Source organism: Diabrotica undecimpunctata, chromosome 9 (assembly GCF_040954645.1).
Source record: "Diabrotica undecimpunctata isolate CICGRU chromosome 9, icDiaUnde3, whole genome shotgun sequence".
NCBI lineage: Eukaryota > Metazoa > Arthropoda > Insecta > Coleoptera > Chrysomelidae > Diabrotica > Diabrotica undecimpunctata.
Genome location: NC_092811.1, coordinates 131,010,326 through 131,027,629, shown reverse-complemented (window position 1 = coordinate 131,027,629; position 17,304 = coordinate 131,010,326). Strand labels below are relative to the sequence as shown.

At 34.8% G+C, this 17,304-nt stretch overlaps 1 protein-coding gene across 1 annotated transcript in view; it reads right to left on the bottom strand.

Moving 5' to 3' along the window:
* The window catches only part of LOC140451471 (ATP-binding cassette sub-family G member 8), a 102,511-nt gene that overhangs the window by 70,907 nt on the left and 14,300 nt on the right, over positions 1 to 17,304 (bottom strand). The window contains exon 2 of the mRNA XM_072545293.1: positions 11,288 to 11,452. Within this exon, the coding sequence (XP_072401394.1) occupies positions 11,288 to 11,433 (146 nt within the window). The 5' untranslated portion in view covers positions 11,434 to 11,452. The remainder of the gene's footprint in view (positions 1 to 11,287; positions 11,453 to 17,304) is intronic.

Sequence of the window (17,304 nt, the reverse complement as noted above, 5' to 3'; positions counted from 1 at the left end):
AAGCCCTAAAGCAGTATTTCTACACAATAGCAATAAGTATGCTTCTATACCAGTTGGACACTCGGTTTACGGGAAAGAATATTACGAAAACTTTAAAGTGGTTTTAAGCAAACTGTGCTATTCAGATTACAAATGGACATTATGTGCTGATTTAAAAGTGATTTTAATGCTGCTTGGTCAATAAAGTTTCTATACAAAGTTCCCTTGCTTTCTCTGTCATAGGACAGTCGAGACAGAAAGCAACACCACATTAAAAAGAAGCGTGGCCCTTGAGAGAAATCTTACAAGTAGGGGTTAAAAATGTTGACGAGAGGAAGAGCCCACAAAGGTGTTATGTCCACCACTTCGTATTAAGTTGAGGCTGATAAAACAATTTGTCAAGGCATTGACTAAAGAAGGGGAGTGATCTGTCATTAGAAAACTAACGAAACATCACTTCCACCACTTCACATGAAGTTGAGGCTGATAAAACAATTTGTCAAGGTATTGACTAAAGAAGGGGAGGCAACTTTGTGGACAAAATGGAAACAAATAAAAAAGCAGCATGGACATATTTTAAAGTAGTTGTTATTAGCTTTCTAGATAAAAAGACATCCCAACTATAAGAAAATCGTCGCAGACATGATCGACAACTGTAACATGAACAATCAACTTCACTTTCTTCACTCACATCTTGATACTTCCCGGCAAACCTTGGTGATGTCAATAAAGCGGAAGATTTCACCAAGGCATCAAAGAAATGAAAAGAAGATACCAAGGAAGATAGAATGTGAGCATGATAGCAAACTACTGTTGGATTATGAAAAGAGATGATTCTCAACGACTTCACAGCTAGAAAAGCAGTAAAAGGAGTTTTGACAGAAAGCGAAAGCGTTATTATAAGGATTTAGGAACCTAAAGAGAAATATAACTGTAATGGAAATTAGTTTAGGATATTATTAATAAATGAACTAAATTTTATAACGTTGGAAAAAGGTGAAACATTACTTAAATTTTATTATTATACCCAAACATACTCCCTACTTTTTGAGAAAACCTGACGTGATAGACAAAAATGAAAAAAAAAAAATATTTTTGAAATCAGCGCAAGAAAGTACATAAAAGTGAGTTATCAAATTTCAAACAACTTTCAAAAAATACTTTTTGCACTCCTGTGTTATTAATCCAAGTGGATCTACATATTTTTGTTGAACAATTTCCCTAGTAGACTCCGTCTCGTTGTCATACCCTGTATAATTTAGTAAGCAAAATTACAATTAACATTTGAAATGATGGCCAGCACGGCCCTGTTTTGTGCGTGCCGATAAAGAACGTGCGTAACTTTTAAACGGCAACCTCGCTTGCCATAAGGACAGCACTGAATTCTTCTCCTGAATCCGAATATAGTGAATAGTGCACACCACTGTTAGTAAAACGGGCAACCTCTAGCAGTCTCTCGAAAAGTAATGGACGACTTCCCACAGAGCCAACACTGCTCAGTGATCATAATGGCAGGAACCCAAATTCATATAATTACATCCATCCCTCGACCACTGTGGAATCTAAAAAAGCTATGTGTGGGGAAGGTTTTCGACGGAACTGGACAAGACTCTAGGCTGGATACCCCCTATCATCAGAAATTGCAGAAGATTTGTTGGAGCCGTAATAAGCACGGCCAAAAAGCATATACCAAAAAGCTATCAAAAAGAATACATTCATGATTGGTCCCATAACAGCGAGGAACTGTACCAAAATTTTCTTGAAAGCAGCGATCAAGATTAGCCGATGAATTGCTCCATAGCCTAGATGCAGCGACACTAACAAAAATCGACAGAAAATGTAGAAAGTCATCGTTTTCAAACATTAAGTAGGCAAACATTAGGAAATAGAACTCCCACAACAAGGAACAAAACAACAGTTAACTCAAACACTATTGCCTCACATCTGGCGGGTATCGACATCTAGAGCCCCGAAAGACAAGCCACACACAATCAAGGTAAAACTAGAGCTCAAAACTTTAAAATTCCAATCTACAGAAATCAAATACTCCTGCCCTTTCAATTATGAAGAAGTCACTATAGCTCTCAAGGATGTAAAGCTATGTAAAGCTAGTTAAAGCCCCAAGTTTTAACAATATTCATCCCGAATTCTTAATTAACAGCAGCAAATATACGAGAGAATGGATTGCCCACTTTTTCACAGTAATTATGAAGACCGGTACCATACCACAGGAACTCAAATGCTCGAAGGTTATTGCCATATTAAAACCAGGAAAACCAAATGATAACAACCCTAAGAACTACAGATCAATAGCCCTACTATCGGCGACGTTCAAGCTACTAGAACGACTTATCTACAACAGAATTAGTCCAGAGCTACTTGAATCAATACCGGTTGATCAGGCAGGTTTCCGACCGAAAAGAAGCATTGCAGATCAGGTTCTTTAACTTACCACATTTATTGAGGCAGGGTTCTAGAGAAAACTTTAAACTGCAGCGGTATTCATAGACCTAACAGCGGCCTACATACAGTTTGGAGAGAAGGCATGATATACAACCTCCTCCGTACAATCTTCTGTAAATCCACTGTTGGAATAATCAACAGCATACTAGCCGACCGATCGATTCAACTATTGAAAACCCCAAGAAAACTGAAGAATCCACTGCCTCAGGGATCTATCCTAGCTCCTCTTCTCTTTAGCCTGTACATCGCGGATATACCAGAAACCAAATCAAGAAAGTTTGATTACGCCGATGACAGGGTCCTTGCAACAAGGTGTAAGTCATTTGAAGAAGCAGAAAAAATCCTCACGGAGGACTTAAAAGCAGTGAGAAAGTATTTTCGTAAATGGAGGCTCCAACCCAACGCTACCAAAACAGAGGTTTCCAGTTTTCATCTAAATAAAAAGCTTGCAGGAAGAATAATCAACATCCAATTCAAAAACACCACTCTCGCCTACAATAAAATACCAAAGTACCTTGGGGTGACTCTTGACAGAACCCTATCTTCCAAGGAATATGTTAAAAACAGGGGAAAAACTTAAATCCAGAAACAAGAAGCTGTGCGGTACAACATAGGGAGCATCGGCTTGAACCTTGCGATCATCTGCCCTGGGCCTTATCTTCTCAACCGCGAAACTGCTCTTCATCCTGGCTTAACAGCCCACATAAACACAAAGTGGATGCACAATTGAACAATACAATGAGAATGATTGCTGACGTTATCAAATCCACCCGTACGCAATGGCTCCTAGTACTGAGCCACATTCCACCACCCAAACTACGGCACATATACTCCCCCACTAGTGAGTACAGAAAGATACTTAGCAACGAGATCCTGCCAATCCATCAAGATATAGACGCTGCCAACGGTAACCGTCTACGCTCCAGACGACCACCAATAAAAACAGCACAGACTGCTGTGAAAAATTAGTTCAACTTAACAACCATTGGAGAAGAGAATGGATGGAACAACAAAATAGCAGCTTACCCTGCATCACACAAAAAACACCAGGTTTTGACTTACCACGCAACACATGGACTATGCTGAACCGAATCAGAACCCAACACAGCAGATGTGGTTACATGATGCACAAATGGAGTAAATGACCATCCCCACTCTGTGACTGCGAACAACCACAAACCATCTGTTAAATCACAGAACAGTGTCTCACAAGATCCTATCAAGGCAGGTCAGAGGATTTAATAATTGCCAATCCAGAGTCGATAGACTATATAAATAAGTTAGGTGTCTTTGTAAACATATGTATTATATTTTATACAAAAATATATGTAAATTTAAATATAAATGTATTAAGTACCACACGATAAATAAAAAAAAACCGTTAGTTACCCAGACTGTCACTGTCAGTTAAAACTGGTGATTTTATCAATCACCTTCTTTAAAGGCGGTTCTTAAACTCACACTTTTCAGTGTGAAACCTAAATCTTATTCAGGTTTCATACTGACGAGTGGATGAAACCTGAATAAGATTCTAAAGAAAAAACAAATTAATTAAAAAACAAAATTGAGAAGAAAGTGTAACACTTACAAATGAACGAACACTACAATAACTTTGTACCATAAATGACTGACAAGAAAAAAGTCAAAAAACCAGGTTATCATTTATAAAAAATTTGACTATCTAATATCTCATAATACGTTAAAGCCTCTATTAAATTTTATCAACAACCACATGGTAATTACTTCAGCCAAGGAGAAACAAATAGGTTTCTATGATGTAACGATTTTCATTAAAGTTGGCCTACTTTTCGGAATACTAACGAAATAGCGAGGAGTGTGCCTCTAGTATGAATTTATTTAAATGACAATTGCTAATAAGTTATTTCAAATTTGAACCCGCATATAATTATGAAATGTTTGGAAATGTTTCAGTGGGTTTGTAATATTAATTTTGCTTTCATATACGAGATTTAGGATACTGAAAAACATTTCTTCTTTTTGTGTATTCCAGTGCTTAGTCATTTCTTTAACATTGCTCCTTATTTTTAAGTTTCGTCCTTCTTTTCGTCAGATATTCAGTACTTACAGTAAAATCAGTCAAATAATGCTTTATTGTACTTAAACTCTATCGTAGACTACACCTATAGAATGTGATCTAACTTTCACTAAATATAATAAATTTGAAACCTCTGACGCCACATTAAATCATTATTTCTATAACAAACTTTGCTGTTATTTCCATTATTACCACATTTTTACAGGTGAATCGAAATTACTAATGGTGTAGAATTAGCAGAATTTCAGAAATCGGTTAAAATATTGTGCAAATCCAAGTCAGAAAAAAAAATCATTGGTTTGATCATGAGTGCGAAATGGTCACAAATAGAAAGAACGCAGCATATCAAAAAACCATCGACGCTGGTTGTACACGGAGAAAAAAAAATAGTGTAGACGTCTTAGAAGAGAGGAAAAACGTATCCATCGACTTTCACAAGAAGAGAAAATATAGACAGAACACTCTCAATAAGATAGGAAGTTTATTCGATAAAAATGAAACGAAAAATTCTACAAATCCTTAAATAATAGCCGTCGAGAATTTAAACCACGATTAAAAATTTGTAAAGACACTAACGGTAAAATTCTACGTGATAAAAACTTACATAGTTCTTAACATAGACAATCAACAAAATCTACAACGTCAACTACACAGTGAAGATCTAACAAGGGAAGAAGTGTCAAATGCTGTCCTAAACTCAAAGGCAATAAAGCCCCAGGAATCGATGAAATCTGTTCAAAAATGTATAAAAAAAGGTGGCGATCAACTTTTTGCAGCAATTCATAAACAAATAGTACTTATATGGCAGAATGAATTGGTACCAGAAGAGTGGCTAAAGGGAGTAATGTGTCCGTAAAGTCAACTACATATCAAATTAAAGCACATAGCCAGATTCTAGAAAAGTCAATAGAATATAACATAGATACACACCATCTTTTCGTCGACTTCAAAGCAGCCTATGACAGTGTGAAAAGAACTGCGTTATATAAATCAATGATAGACTTTGGGATCTCACCCAAGTTAGTTAGTTAGACTGAAGGAGAAAACTATACGTTCTTTGACGTGGTCTAAGACAAGAGGACGCGCTGGCGTGCCTCATCTTTAATATTACCTTGGAAAAAACAATCAGACAATTAAATATAAGAATGAATGGAACTATTTTTAATTGATCGACGCAAATTCTCGCATTCGCTGACGATGTAGTTATAGTGAACAGAAGTATGAGAGACATGGTGCAGTGTTTTATAATGCTTGCGGACTCGACACGTGAATTAGGACTTGTGGAAAACGGGGAAAAAACCAAATATTATTTTGGTTTCTAAAAACCCCTGTAATACCGAATAGAGAATTCAAATTAACAACCATTTCTTTGAACAAGTCTAAGAATTCACATATCTTGGATCGCTAGTAAATGCAACAAACACGACAAGCGACGAAATAAAAAGACGCATGGTAAACAGAATGGTTAATGGTCTCCAGAAATATTTAAAAAATAAAAATATAAAACGTGCAATAAAGCTCAATATATACAAGATCTTAATAAGATCGGTTTTGATATATGGGGCTGAAACGTGGACCTTATCTCAAAATGATGAAAGACTTATTGGTATTTTTGAGAGAAAAATTCTTAGAAAGATTTTTGGGGCTGTAAATGAAAATGGACTATGGCATCGAAGATACAACTTTGAACTATATACCGATCCAGATATTGTGAAATTCGTTAAAGTGCAGAGGCTTAGATGGGCTAGACACATTGCTAGGATGTCGGATGACGAATACACGAAGAGATTAACATTTTCAAAACCAGAAGGCACAAGAAGGAGAGGACGACCACGATGAAGCTGGATGGATGATGTGGAAAAATACCTACAGATTATAAGTGTCAGATTATGGAGGGAAGTTGCCCGGAATCGACAGCAGTGGCGACTTATTTGTGAGCAGGCCAAGATCCACAACGGATTGTAGAGCCACTGTTGATGATGATGTAGGATTAGGAGTTAATACTTCAAAAACTATAAATATTACAATTTAAATTACCATCAATCAGTAATATCCTCTCTGGGAAACAAGTAAGTATCCTGCAAGTAATTCTAAGTGTTAAGAATTAAGAGTCTCCAAAGCTGTGGTAATTACTGACTCTCTTAGTTTATTACATACATAAAATATTCTAAAATGAAATATTTGCAATCACATAACAAATATTTATTCTTTACAAATTGAATATTTTATCAAACCCCGTATACAAAAATTTTAGCTACTATATTTCTAATAGTCTGATAGCGAACGCACAATTTTTGTTATCATTTAGGTCTTCACTGCATAATTCAAGCAAATGTTAAAATTTTATGAACTGGGTCGATGTAAAACGGGTCGTACTATCATAATGACTTTTATCGAAGCTGAAAAAATGTTTTGTTTATTTAGTGCTTTACTAAAACACGCATTTTTTGCTATTCACGAAGTTATACGAAAAAAATTCATAGAATACATATTTACAAATTACAAAAAAAGAAAGCATTAAGGAAATTAAAAAATAGAAAATCACCAGCAGAGGACAGAATACCGACCGAATTCCCAAACTATGGAGGACCAGATCTGACCAAAGAACTATTAAACCTAATCCAAAAAAAATAACAAAACAAAACAGAATTCCTACAGAGGAATTAATTTATTAAACAACCAAGGTAATAACAAACAAACTGAATGAGATTATAGCTCTAGCAGAAGATAGAGGTTTTAGGTCGGGAAGACCATGCACCGACACTATTTATAATGAGGCAAGTGCAAGCGAATTCATTAGGATACAGCAAACCAGCATTTCTATGTCTCGTGGATCTTAAAAATGAATTTGACCGGGTCCAATTATCGTTATCAACTTATTATACGTAAGAAAAATATCTTAAGGAAGAATCAAAACGATCGAAAATATCTACCAAAACGACACAATAAAAGTAAAAGTAGAAGAGGAACTATCTCGCACGGGGAGGGCGAGCATTATCATCAATCAGAACAAATTGTTCGCCTATTGCACCAAAAAATTGAACAACTATTGGTACTATGACTCTGTCTCGATATTGTGTAGCAGTCATTGTCTCATTAATTAAGACGACTATAAGTCCGTGCGACCGTCAAAACATATGTCTCCCCACACGCAAACGGATCCACCTCCAAAAAGAGTGGTTGGGACTCTCAGATTTTCATTGTAACTCTGTCCTCTTTCCCTCCACACAAATATTAGGCTATCATTCGTATACAAACGAAATCTGGACTCGTCAGTAAATAGACAATTAATTCCTTCAATTTTCGAAATTCCACTGATAGTGTTCCATCGCCCAGCGATATCTGCATGCACGCAGCTCCCTAGTTAGTCGTGGATGGGTAGCGCGCCGTCTAGCCCTTAAATTGGATGCGTGTAACCGTCTTCTGACAGTTTGACTGGAAATCGCTCGTCCAGTAGCATGGCTGAAGATACTGTTAATTCTGGAAGCCGTGAATGTTGGGTTTCTTCTTGCCGTCAGAATTACAAAACGATCTTGCTGACGAGTTGTAGATCGTTGCTACATACCGATTCCATGCACGACTTATCACACTTTGCGACGCATTTGGCCTCATAGCAACCTCTTGTTCAGTTATGCCTTGTTGGATCCAACGAACTAATTGCTCGAGCTGCACTAGTTCTAAACGTCTTTGCGGCATAATGTTTTTGTGATAAATAGATTTCTTGACTTATTGACAACTGGTAAAGCCAATACAAGCACTTTTATACGAATGATATATTCATGATTGGAACAACATGTCTCTCTTTGTACGAGATAAGGGCCGATAAGAATAGGAAGAAAAAAACCACATGCAAAAATATTGGCAATAAAGATAGCATATAGAGTATAGTACAGGGAATTATTTAAAAAAATAGTTTTATATGTTAATTTTAGGAATTTTAAAATTATCCACTTCAATTGTTGAGTAGTGTATTTCTTACACTATAGCGTGACAATTGCAACATATTCGCGATTTCCGAATTGGATTTTCCAGAATTAAAAAATCTAATAATGATTGAACAAATTTTCTCATCGATAACTTTACCTCCGCACCAGAAGAGGGGCAAATGCGGATTCTGATCACTACCTGGTCGAAAGTAGGGTAAGGTCTAGAATTTCAAACATCAAAAAGGAAAGAGGCTCTAAACATGAACGATACAAGGTAGAAAGACTCAAAGAAACAAACAAAAATAAAGAGTATAAAGAAAAGATAAACAACAAACTAGAAAACAGAATAACACATGAAAACCTAAATAAAGAGTGAGAAGAATGCAGAGACATCATAAAAGAGGCAGCTAAAGAAGTACTAGGCATAAAAGGTAGAGAAAGAAAAACAAGAACGAATGACTGGTTTGACGAAGAATGTCAGATTATCACAGACAAAAAAAAACAGAGCATATTTACTGATGCAACAGGGGCACAGAACCCGACAAGCAGAGGAAGAATATAAACGACTACGCAAAGAAGAAAAGAAAACTCACCGAAGAAAAAAGAGAGAATATATGAACAAATAACTTCAAGAAGTACAAGAACTAAGTAAATCAACAGAGACAAGAAAATTTTATCAGAGACTAAACAAAAGCAGAAAAGACTTCAAACCGAGAACAACGATGTGTAGAGATAAGAAAGGTAATATATTGACAGAACAGCAAGAGATACTAAGTAGATAACCAGAACATTTTACGGAAAAGTTTGAAGGAGATCGGAGAGAGACGACCCCTGACATACCATCAGACCAAGCAGACAACAGAGAAAAGACTCCACCAACAATAGCCGAGATTAGAGCAGCAGTAGAAAAATTAAAGAACAATAAAGCACCGGGATCGGACCAAATAGCATCGGAGTTACTAAAGGAAGGAGGAGACGCACTACAAAAAACAATACATGAATTGATAACAAAGATATGGTCGAATAAACAGCTACCAACAGAGTGGAATAGCGGTATTATTGTACCATAACATAAAAAAAGAAATCAGTTAGAATGTGGAAACTACCGTGGAATCACGCTGCTGAATGCAGCATACAAAATAATGTCCAATGTCATTTATGAAAGACAGACCACACGCTGAAAAAATAGTTGGCAAATACCAATAAGTGGCTTCTGTAGACAGAAGTCAACAATAGACCAGATATTTGTTGTGCGACAGATCCTCGAAAAAACAAGTGAATATAACATCGACACACATCATCTCTTCATAGACTTTGAAAGCGCATATGACAATATAAACCGAGAATTCTTAATAAAAGCAATGAAAGAATTTAATATACCAACACAACTAATAGAACTGATAAAAGAATCTCTAAAAGTAGATAGTAGAATCCGGATACAAAATGAATTACCGGAAACAATAGACGTGAAAAAGGGACTACGCCAGGGAGACGCTCTATCATGCATCTTGTTCAACATCGTACTCGAGAAAATACTGAGGGACACAACAGTCAATACACGAGAAACAATCATTAATAAAAGCGTGCAAATACTAGCATTTGCAGATGATGTTGACATAATCGCAAGATCAAGAAGAGAAATGATAGAGGCATACAACCAAATAGAACGAGCTGCACAAAATAGTGGTCTTAAAATCAATCAGACCAAAACAAAATATATGCAGGTAAGTAAAAACGCAAAAATAAGGCAGCCACAAAATATAACAATAGGAGAATACAACATAGAGGGGGTAAAAAACTTATATATACTTGGGATCCCTAGTCACGTCTGATAATAACGTTACGGAGGAAGTGAAGAGGCGAATATTTATTGCAAATAAATGTTACCATGGCTTAATTAGACACCTAAGATCAGATAACGTCGCAAGAAAGACAAAATGCCAAATATATAAAACCCTAATAAGACCGGTACTCACACATGGCTCAGAAACCTGGACACTCACTAAAAGAGAGGAAACGTTGTTAGCCACCTTCGAAAGAAAAATCTTGCGACACATAGATAAGGGCACAAAAGAAAACGAAATATTTCGAAGACGATACAACTCTGAACTATACAAAATATACCAGGATCCGGATATTATAACATTCATTAAAATAGGACGGCTGCGTTGGATAGGACATGTAGAAAGAATGGAAGAAGGCGAAATACCAAACAAAATATTCAAACAGATGCCAGTAGAAAAAAGAACAAGAGGAAGACCAAAACTGAGATACTTAGAACAAATAGAAAATGATATAACAACCTTAAAAATAAAAAACTGGAGAAAAAAAGCACGAAACAGATCAGAATGGAGAAGAATCCTGGAACAGGCCAAGACCCAAAAAGGGTTGTCGAGCCAGTGATGATGATGATTATAACTTTACCTCCACCAATTGTACAATCCACAAACGGCAAAAAGCTTTACAATACTACAAAATACATTTGACATTAACTGACAACATTATTGTTTTGGTGTCATTTTCCCATAGATACCTCTGGATTAAACGTAATTATAAAAAAATCATAAGTAAATCCATAGCCAGGGTTTAGTGAAATTTGTTTTATTGTTGAAAATAAATAAAAAACCATAAGGGTAATGTTTCTCAAAAATATTAATAAAAATGTCATATTAATTAATATGGGAACTTATAAGAACATGCAGAGTATAATTTGTTTATGGTAATCGACTTAAATTGCAAATTGCATAGGTGGCCCAACTTATATGGAAAGGGGCTCGTTATCTATTCAAGCTATTTTAAAAAATGTATAAAAAATTATTTTTATTCTTAAATAAAAGATATTTTTTTAAAATAAAATGCTGACCTATATATGGACCATGCGTGCAGATCTTCGCTGGTGGTTCCTCCCGAAAAAGCTCTGGATTCCGGGTTAGACGGTACTGAGTATTTCCTCTCCATTTCGAATCCTTGCGAGCCCCCTCCTTGAGAGGGGGTGCGGCTACGCATCATGGTCTGTGTTATCTCGGACCTGAAAATATTTAAACAAATAATTATTTATAATTAAATTTGCTACAAAATGTAAAATTTTTTTTTTTAATCTTTCTAAAAAACAATAAGTTAAAAATGTGTATTTACAGTTTTCTTTCATATTTTTACGCATTTTTAATCTATTTTGGTGATACATTTATCTTCAGTTTAATAATTATAATAAAAAAAACGCTATTGGAATGTACCGTGTATTGATAAAACAAGCTGTAACCTCTATGTGATTGATATGCGTTAATGACACGGTCAAATATTATTACACCATTACGAATCTGCTAATGTTGCTAATTGGCTAACACCTATAAGAAGGTCGTTGTTTAATTCAACCGTATAGGAAATCATGTCCTGTTAGAGAATATTTTTGACATATTTATGATGCTTACAAAAACAAACAAGTTTTATGCTTTAGCCGTCTATAATTTTCGTCATCCTCCTCCTTTATTGAAAGGCTCATGCCTGTTTTACTTTGGTTTTTAGCCTCAACTGATGTTGGATCGCCTTTTCTTCGGTGGGCGAGTATAAGCTTCACTTCTTATATATTCTTAGTATAATTCATTTGTTTTTTCTAATTTATATTTTACGAAAGTTACCAATCTAGGTTTCTTAACTAACTTTTCGTTTACTTTGGAGGGGGAGGAGGTGGGGTTGCAATTTATGTCAAAGAAAATCTTATGTATTCTTCTCTTCATCTAAATAAATATAATGTAGAGCAAAGTTCAGAGTTTTGTGCAATTTATGTACCTTCAATAAAAACCAATATTTTAACCATATACAGATAGGATAAGGGTCACTTTGACTTGTTTTTGGTGAATTTTGAGAATGTCATAACGTCCTTGCTTAGTAAAGCAGACAAACTGATCATACTTGGTTATTTTAATATAAATTTTAAAATTAAATCTGACCCTCCTTTTGTTATTCAAAATCTATTAAATTCTTTTGGTCTAAAAGTTACTATAAATGATTACCAGTAGTTGCATCGACAACATTATGACAAATTTTTCTGAAAATATCTATAGAGTGGGAGTATTTCAACCTTGTTTTTCTGACCATTAAGCTCAATTTTTATTTATTGACTCTGAGCATAAAGTTGTTGACACTAATCAAACATTTTAACGGTTTATTACTTCTTCTGGTTTACAGAAGCTCAAACGTGAGCTAGCTAGTACAAAGATGGACTTTTCTATGATACTAATAATGATCCTGATTTTTTGACAGTATTTCTTACGGAAACTCATTACAACTTAATATTAAAGCATTTTCCACTAAAAAAGTACGACAAACTGCTAAAAAAACACCCGTCCAATGGTTTAATAATGAATTAGGGTTTTACAGATCTAACCTAATCTTTCTCTTATTAAAAACATTGCAGATGCCACTAAGAATCCCTATTTGTTTAAAGTATATAAATAACAAAAATTTGAACATAATCGGCAATTACAAAATACTAAAAAGTCAGCTTACTGGATTATGTATATTACTAATTCCAATAATAAACTTAGAGACTCATGGAAAATCGTAAATTGCTAAAGAAACAATACAAGATCCAGTTCGGTAAAACCTAATCTACCTCCAGACGAAATAAATTAATTTTTTACTATAATTGCAGAGAATATAATTAGATCTCTTCCCACTATTAACGTATTCTCTTCAATTAAAGATATTATCCTTATCAGAGTAAGTCCTTTTTTCGTCCCGTTGTTTAAGAAGAGGTCTCTCAAATAATAAAGTCTCTTAGTAATTCTAATTGTAGGAATGTTCACGAAATTACTAGCAAAATTTTAAAAGAATTTTACCAAACACCTTTCACTCATCTTATTAATTTAATTATATCAACTGGAGTATTTCGGAAAGTACTAAAATATTCAAAAGTACGACCTATCTACAAAAAAGGTGATTCCTCAAAAATCGACAATTACAGACCCATAAGAATTGTTTCTACTTTTGGGAAAGTTATTGAAAAGGTTATCAAACAACAATTTTATTGCTATTTTGAGTTAAATGATTACTTTAGCAACTCACAATAGGATTCAGAAGTGCTCGTTCTACTAGCAACGCGGTATTTAATGTTTGGGCGAGGTTATTAAGGGGCTTGAACGCGGCAATCGCATAGCATTTTCTCTTTTGACTGCGTTTTACACGACAGTTTTCTCCATAAATTAAATTACTATGGAATCAGAGATATCCCTCTTAAACTTACAACTTCTTATTGATGTGGCAAACACCAGGCGGTAGTATCTAAAGGTCATCTCTACGATTTTCTCTCCGTAAAACATAAAGTCCCACAAGGTTCGGTCTTAGGACCTCTTTTGTTTATTATTGATGTCAACGATTAGCCTAAATTCATATCTTTGTACAAATCCGTACAATTTGCAGATGATACAGTTATATCTGCAAGTAATTACCATAATAATCCAGATAACAAAGAGACTATCAAGTTCATTATTTGTAATTCACCAACTAGCAAGGGTTGTCAACTGTCAAACACTTTCAAGCCTATTACACTCATACTTTTTGGTTGTTTCACCAAAGTCTATGTGATGTTTTCTTCCAGTAACTAAAGTTTATTGCTATTGCTTGTTTTCATGCCACGTCTTTGTCTGCTTCAGCAAAGGTTTGAAGAACATCATCAAGAAAATGATAAAGCTGCTAGTAGATTTGTATTTGAATCATACTCACAATGGTAGTCTTCAAGATACGTTGGTCTCTTTATTTCTTGTATTTCTTCTATTTTTATTAATTCCTTCACCTACTTCTCCTTCTTTCTGTATATTTTTCTCAGTGATTCTTTCTGGAATATTTTGCACTCTATTATCAGTTTGAATTTCTGCAATTTGTTCATGCTCAATAATTATTCTAATTTTATCTTTTTCACTTGAAATTTCATCAACAATTATATTCCGTGCATGTATTATATCCCTTTTGGGATAAAATCCCTTTTGGATGGAATAAACCATTGTAATTAGCTTTTCACTACGAGAATCAAGCTTTGATCTTCTTAAAATATAAGCATTGCAACTAAATAATTTTATTTTTTTTTCATATTTGGCTTTTCATCATATCAAAATTCAGCATCAAAGTATGCGGTTATTCTCACAATACTCTCTTAATATATTATCGAAAAACTCGTCAAATATATATCTATTGTTAAGTCCTGGGAAAAACTTATTTCTCGAGATCGGGGGTTCCTAAACTATAGGCTCGCCACTCCTGGGGGTGTGGGGACATGTCAGGAGGGGCACGAGACAAGTCAAAAATTAAATTTAAATTTCTAAAATTCTAAATTAATCATGATGTTTAGAAAATTAAAACAAACCACTGTTACATCTGAGTTTACACATAAATTGGAAATCGAATGCTTGAAAGAATGGAATGTGAGCCATTCAATGTGGCAATAGCGCGCATTTAACAACCGAGTGTTTCCAAGCACTGCCTCCCTCTTGGAACGCAGAGTAAGCAAAAGTTATCTTAAATACCTCTTTTTGACAACACTGTGAAACGTTGCATTAATGATAAGGCCGAAGACATACAAAACTAGGTAGTTGATGCAGTAAAACAATCGCCATTTTTTGCGATTTAGTTAGGCGAGAGTACAGACAGCACAATGTTTTCAGTTAATGGTTTATTTTATATTTAAATGGGAATAAGCACAATTAAAGGTTAAAATACGTTTATTGACGTTTCAATTTCCACTTCGGAAATCGTTCTCAAAATACAAACTAATGTTTGTATTTTGAGAACGATTTCCGAAGTGGAAATTGAAACGTCAATAAACGTATTTTAACCTTTAATTGTGGCTTATTCCCATTTAAATATAAATTAATTTAAAATGTCACAAGAAAATAGCTTCAGAACAATATTAATTGTTTATGTTCGATATATTGAAAATGAAAGAATGAAAGACGAGCTACCCTTTTTTACAGAGTTGGAGACCACGACAAAAGCTATTGATGTTATGAAAGCAGTGTCAGACTTTTTTGACAAACATGAACTCTCTTGGCAAAAACTGATCGGTGTATCTACGGATGGCGCTCCTTCAATGCTTGGTTCTCGCTCAGGATTTGTACAATTAGTAAGAGAGAAAAATGCTGATGTGACTGGAATACATTGTGTTATACATCAGTAAGCCTTGGCAGCACAAACTCTTTCAAATGAACTGAATGCTGTGTTAGAGTTGTGTATTAAAGTAGTGAATTACATAAAAACAGTGCGTTGAATACTCGGCTGTTGAAAACTCTTTATGAAGATTTAAGGGGTGATCACAAAACACTGCTATTTCATACAGAAGTACGATGGCTCTCAAAAGGAAACGTGTTGGCAAGATTATTTGACCTTCGAGATAAAGTAATCACCTTCTTGGAACAGGAAAATTAAAATGAAATAAGCTTCAAAAAACATTGTACCCAATTAATATTGGCTTATTTGTCAGAAATCTTTGACTCGCTGAACAGCGTTAACCTAAAACTGCAGGGTGGAAACTCAAATATAGTTACTCATCGTGATGCGATGAAGATGTATATTGAGAAATTGCAACTTTAGAAGCGTAAAATATCAGCAAACCTCCATAATTATTCGAGAAGTAGAGTCAATCTCAGAAGAAATACGCTTCAAGGACATTTATGAAGGATCAAGTTTGAAAATCCAAATATCAAACCATTTGTAGAACCTAATTGAAGAGTTCCAGAAATACTTCCCAAGCACTTGTGACGATAGTATTTTCAGAATGTCAATTGACCCATTCCGTGTCAACATAACTCCCTGCCTGAATCACTTCAAGAAGATGCTTTGCAAGTAAAACATAACTCTGCCAAATATAACTTTGATATAATGGACTAACCTTCATTTTGGTTAAAATATTTCAAAGTGTATCCCAGTGTATCACGGGAAGCTCTTCATTTATATTTTCCTTTTTCAAGCACCTATTTGTGCAAAAAAGCATTTTAAATACTTGTGGCAATTAAAACAAAGTATCGGAATAAACTTGATGCTGCTAGTTACTTGCCTTGTGCGCTTACTAGAACTCAGCCACGTATAGACGTACTAGTAAAGAAAATGCAAGCACATCCATCTCACTAACCAACCTAATCTTTATGCCTTTTATTAATAATTTTTGTATTTTGTAAAAACTGAATTATTGTATCTTATGGCAGTATAAATACATGTTTTTGTTTTCTATGTAATACTTATTTATTGTTGTTTTGTTCCTATGCCCATACAATTTATTGTTAAGGAGTGGGGGGGGGGGGCGCGAGAAACTTTAACTTCAACAAAAGGAGGAGTGGTACAAAAAAGTTTAGTAACCCCTGCTCTAGATTGTACATAATTTTCGCTTTGAACTCGAAAATAAAAGTTTACGTTTTACAACCACTGTAGAAATATTTTCCAAGAAATGTATGATTTTATCTCTGTGACTTGCTTTAATAGTCATCGTTGCGAGATATCCCCTATTAAAGCGCGCATTCTGTTGTTAAAGAGAAGCTAGAGCCGCCGATGAATATCAATAACAGTGATTGCTACATAAATACGTCTTTTCTTGTTCCAGTAAATGCGGATTTTAATGTCTGCATGCGCAAGTTCCGGTAGATTAATACAATGGCTGCATTCTTTTATCTGGCCTTCAGATCTGTGTTCGAGGAATCTTGGTAATCAGACATGAAATATTTTTTATTTCGTTTTAAGTCAATGGCACGCAGGAGGAATTGCTCAGGATTTTACATGTCCTTAAATGTAGTGGTTTAAGTGGTTTAATCACTTTTTGTGATTCATTGGTTTTTACGCAAACTGAAACAAGCGTTTAAAAGTTTTTAACTAGTTTTTTGCATGATAGGTTGGTAAGAT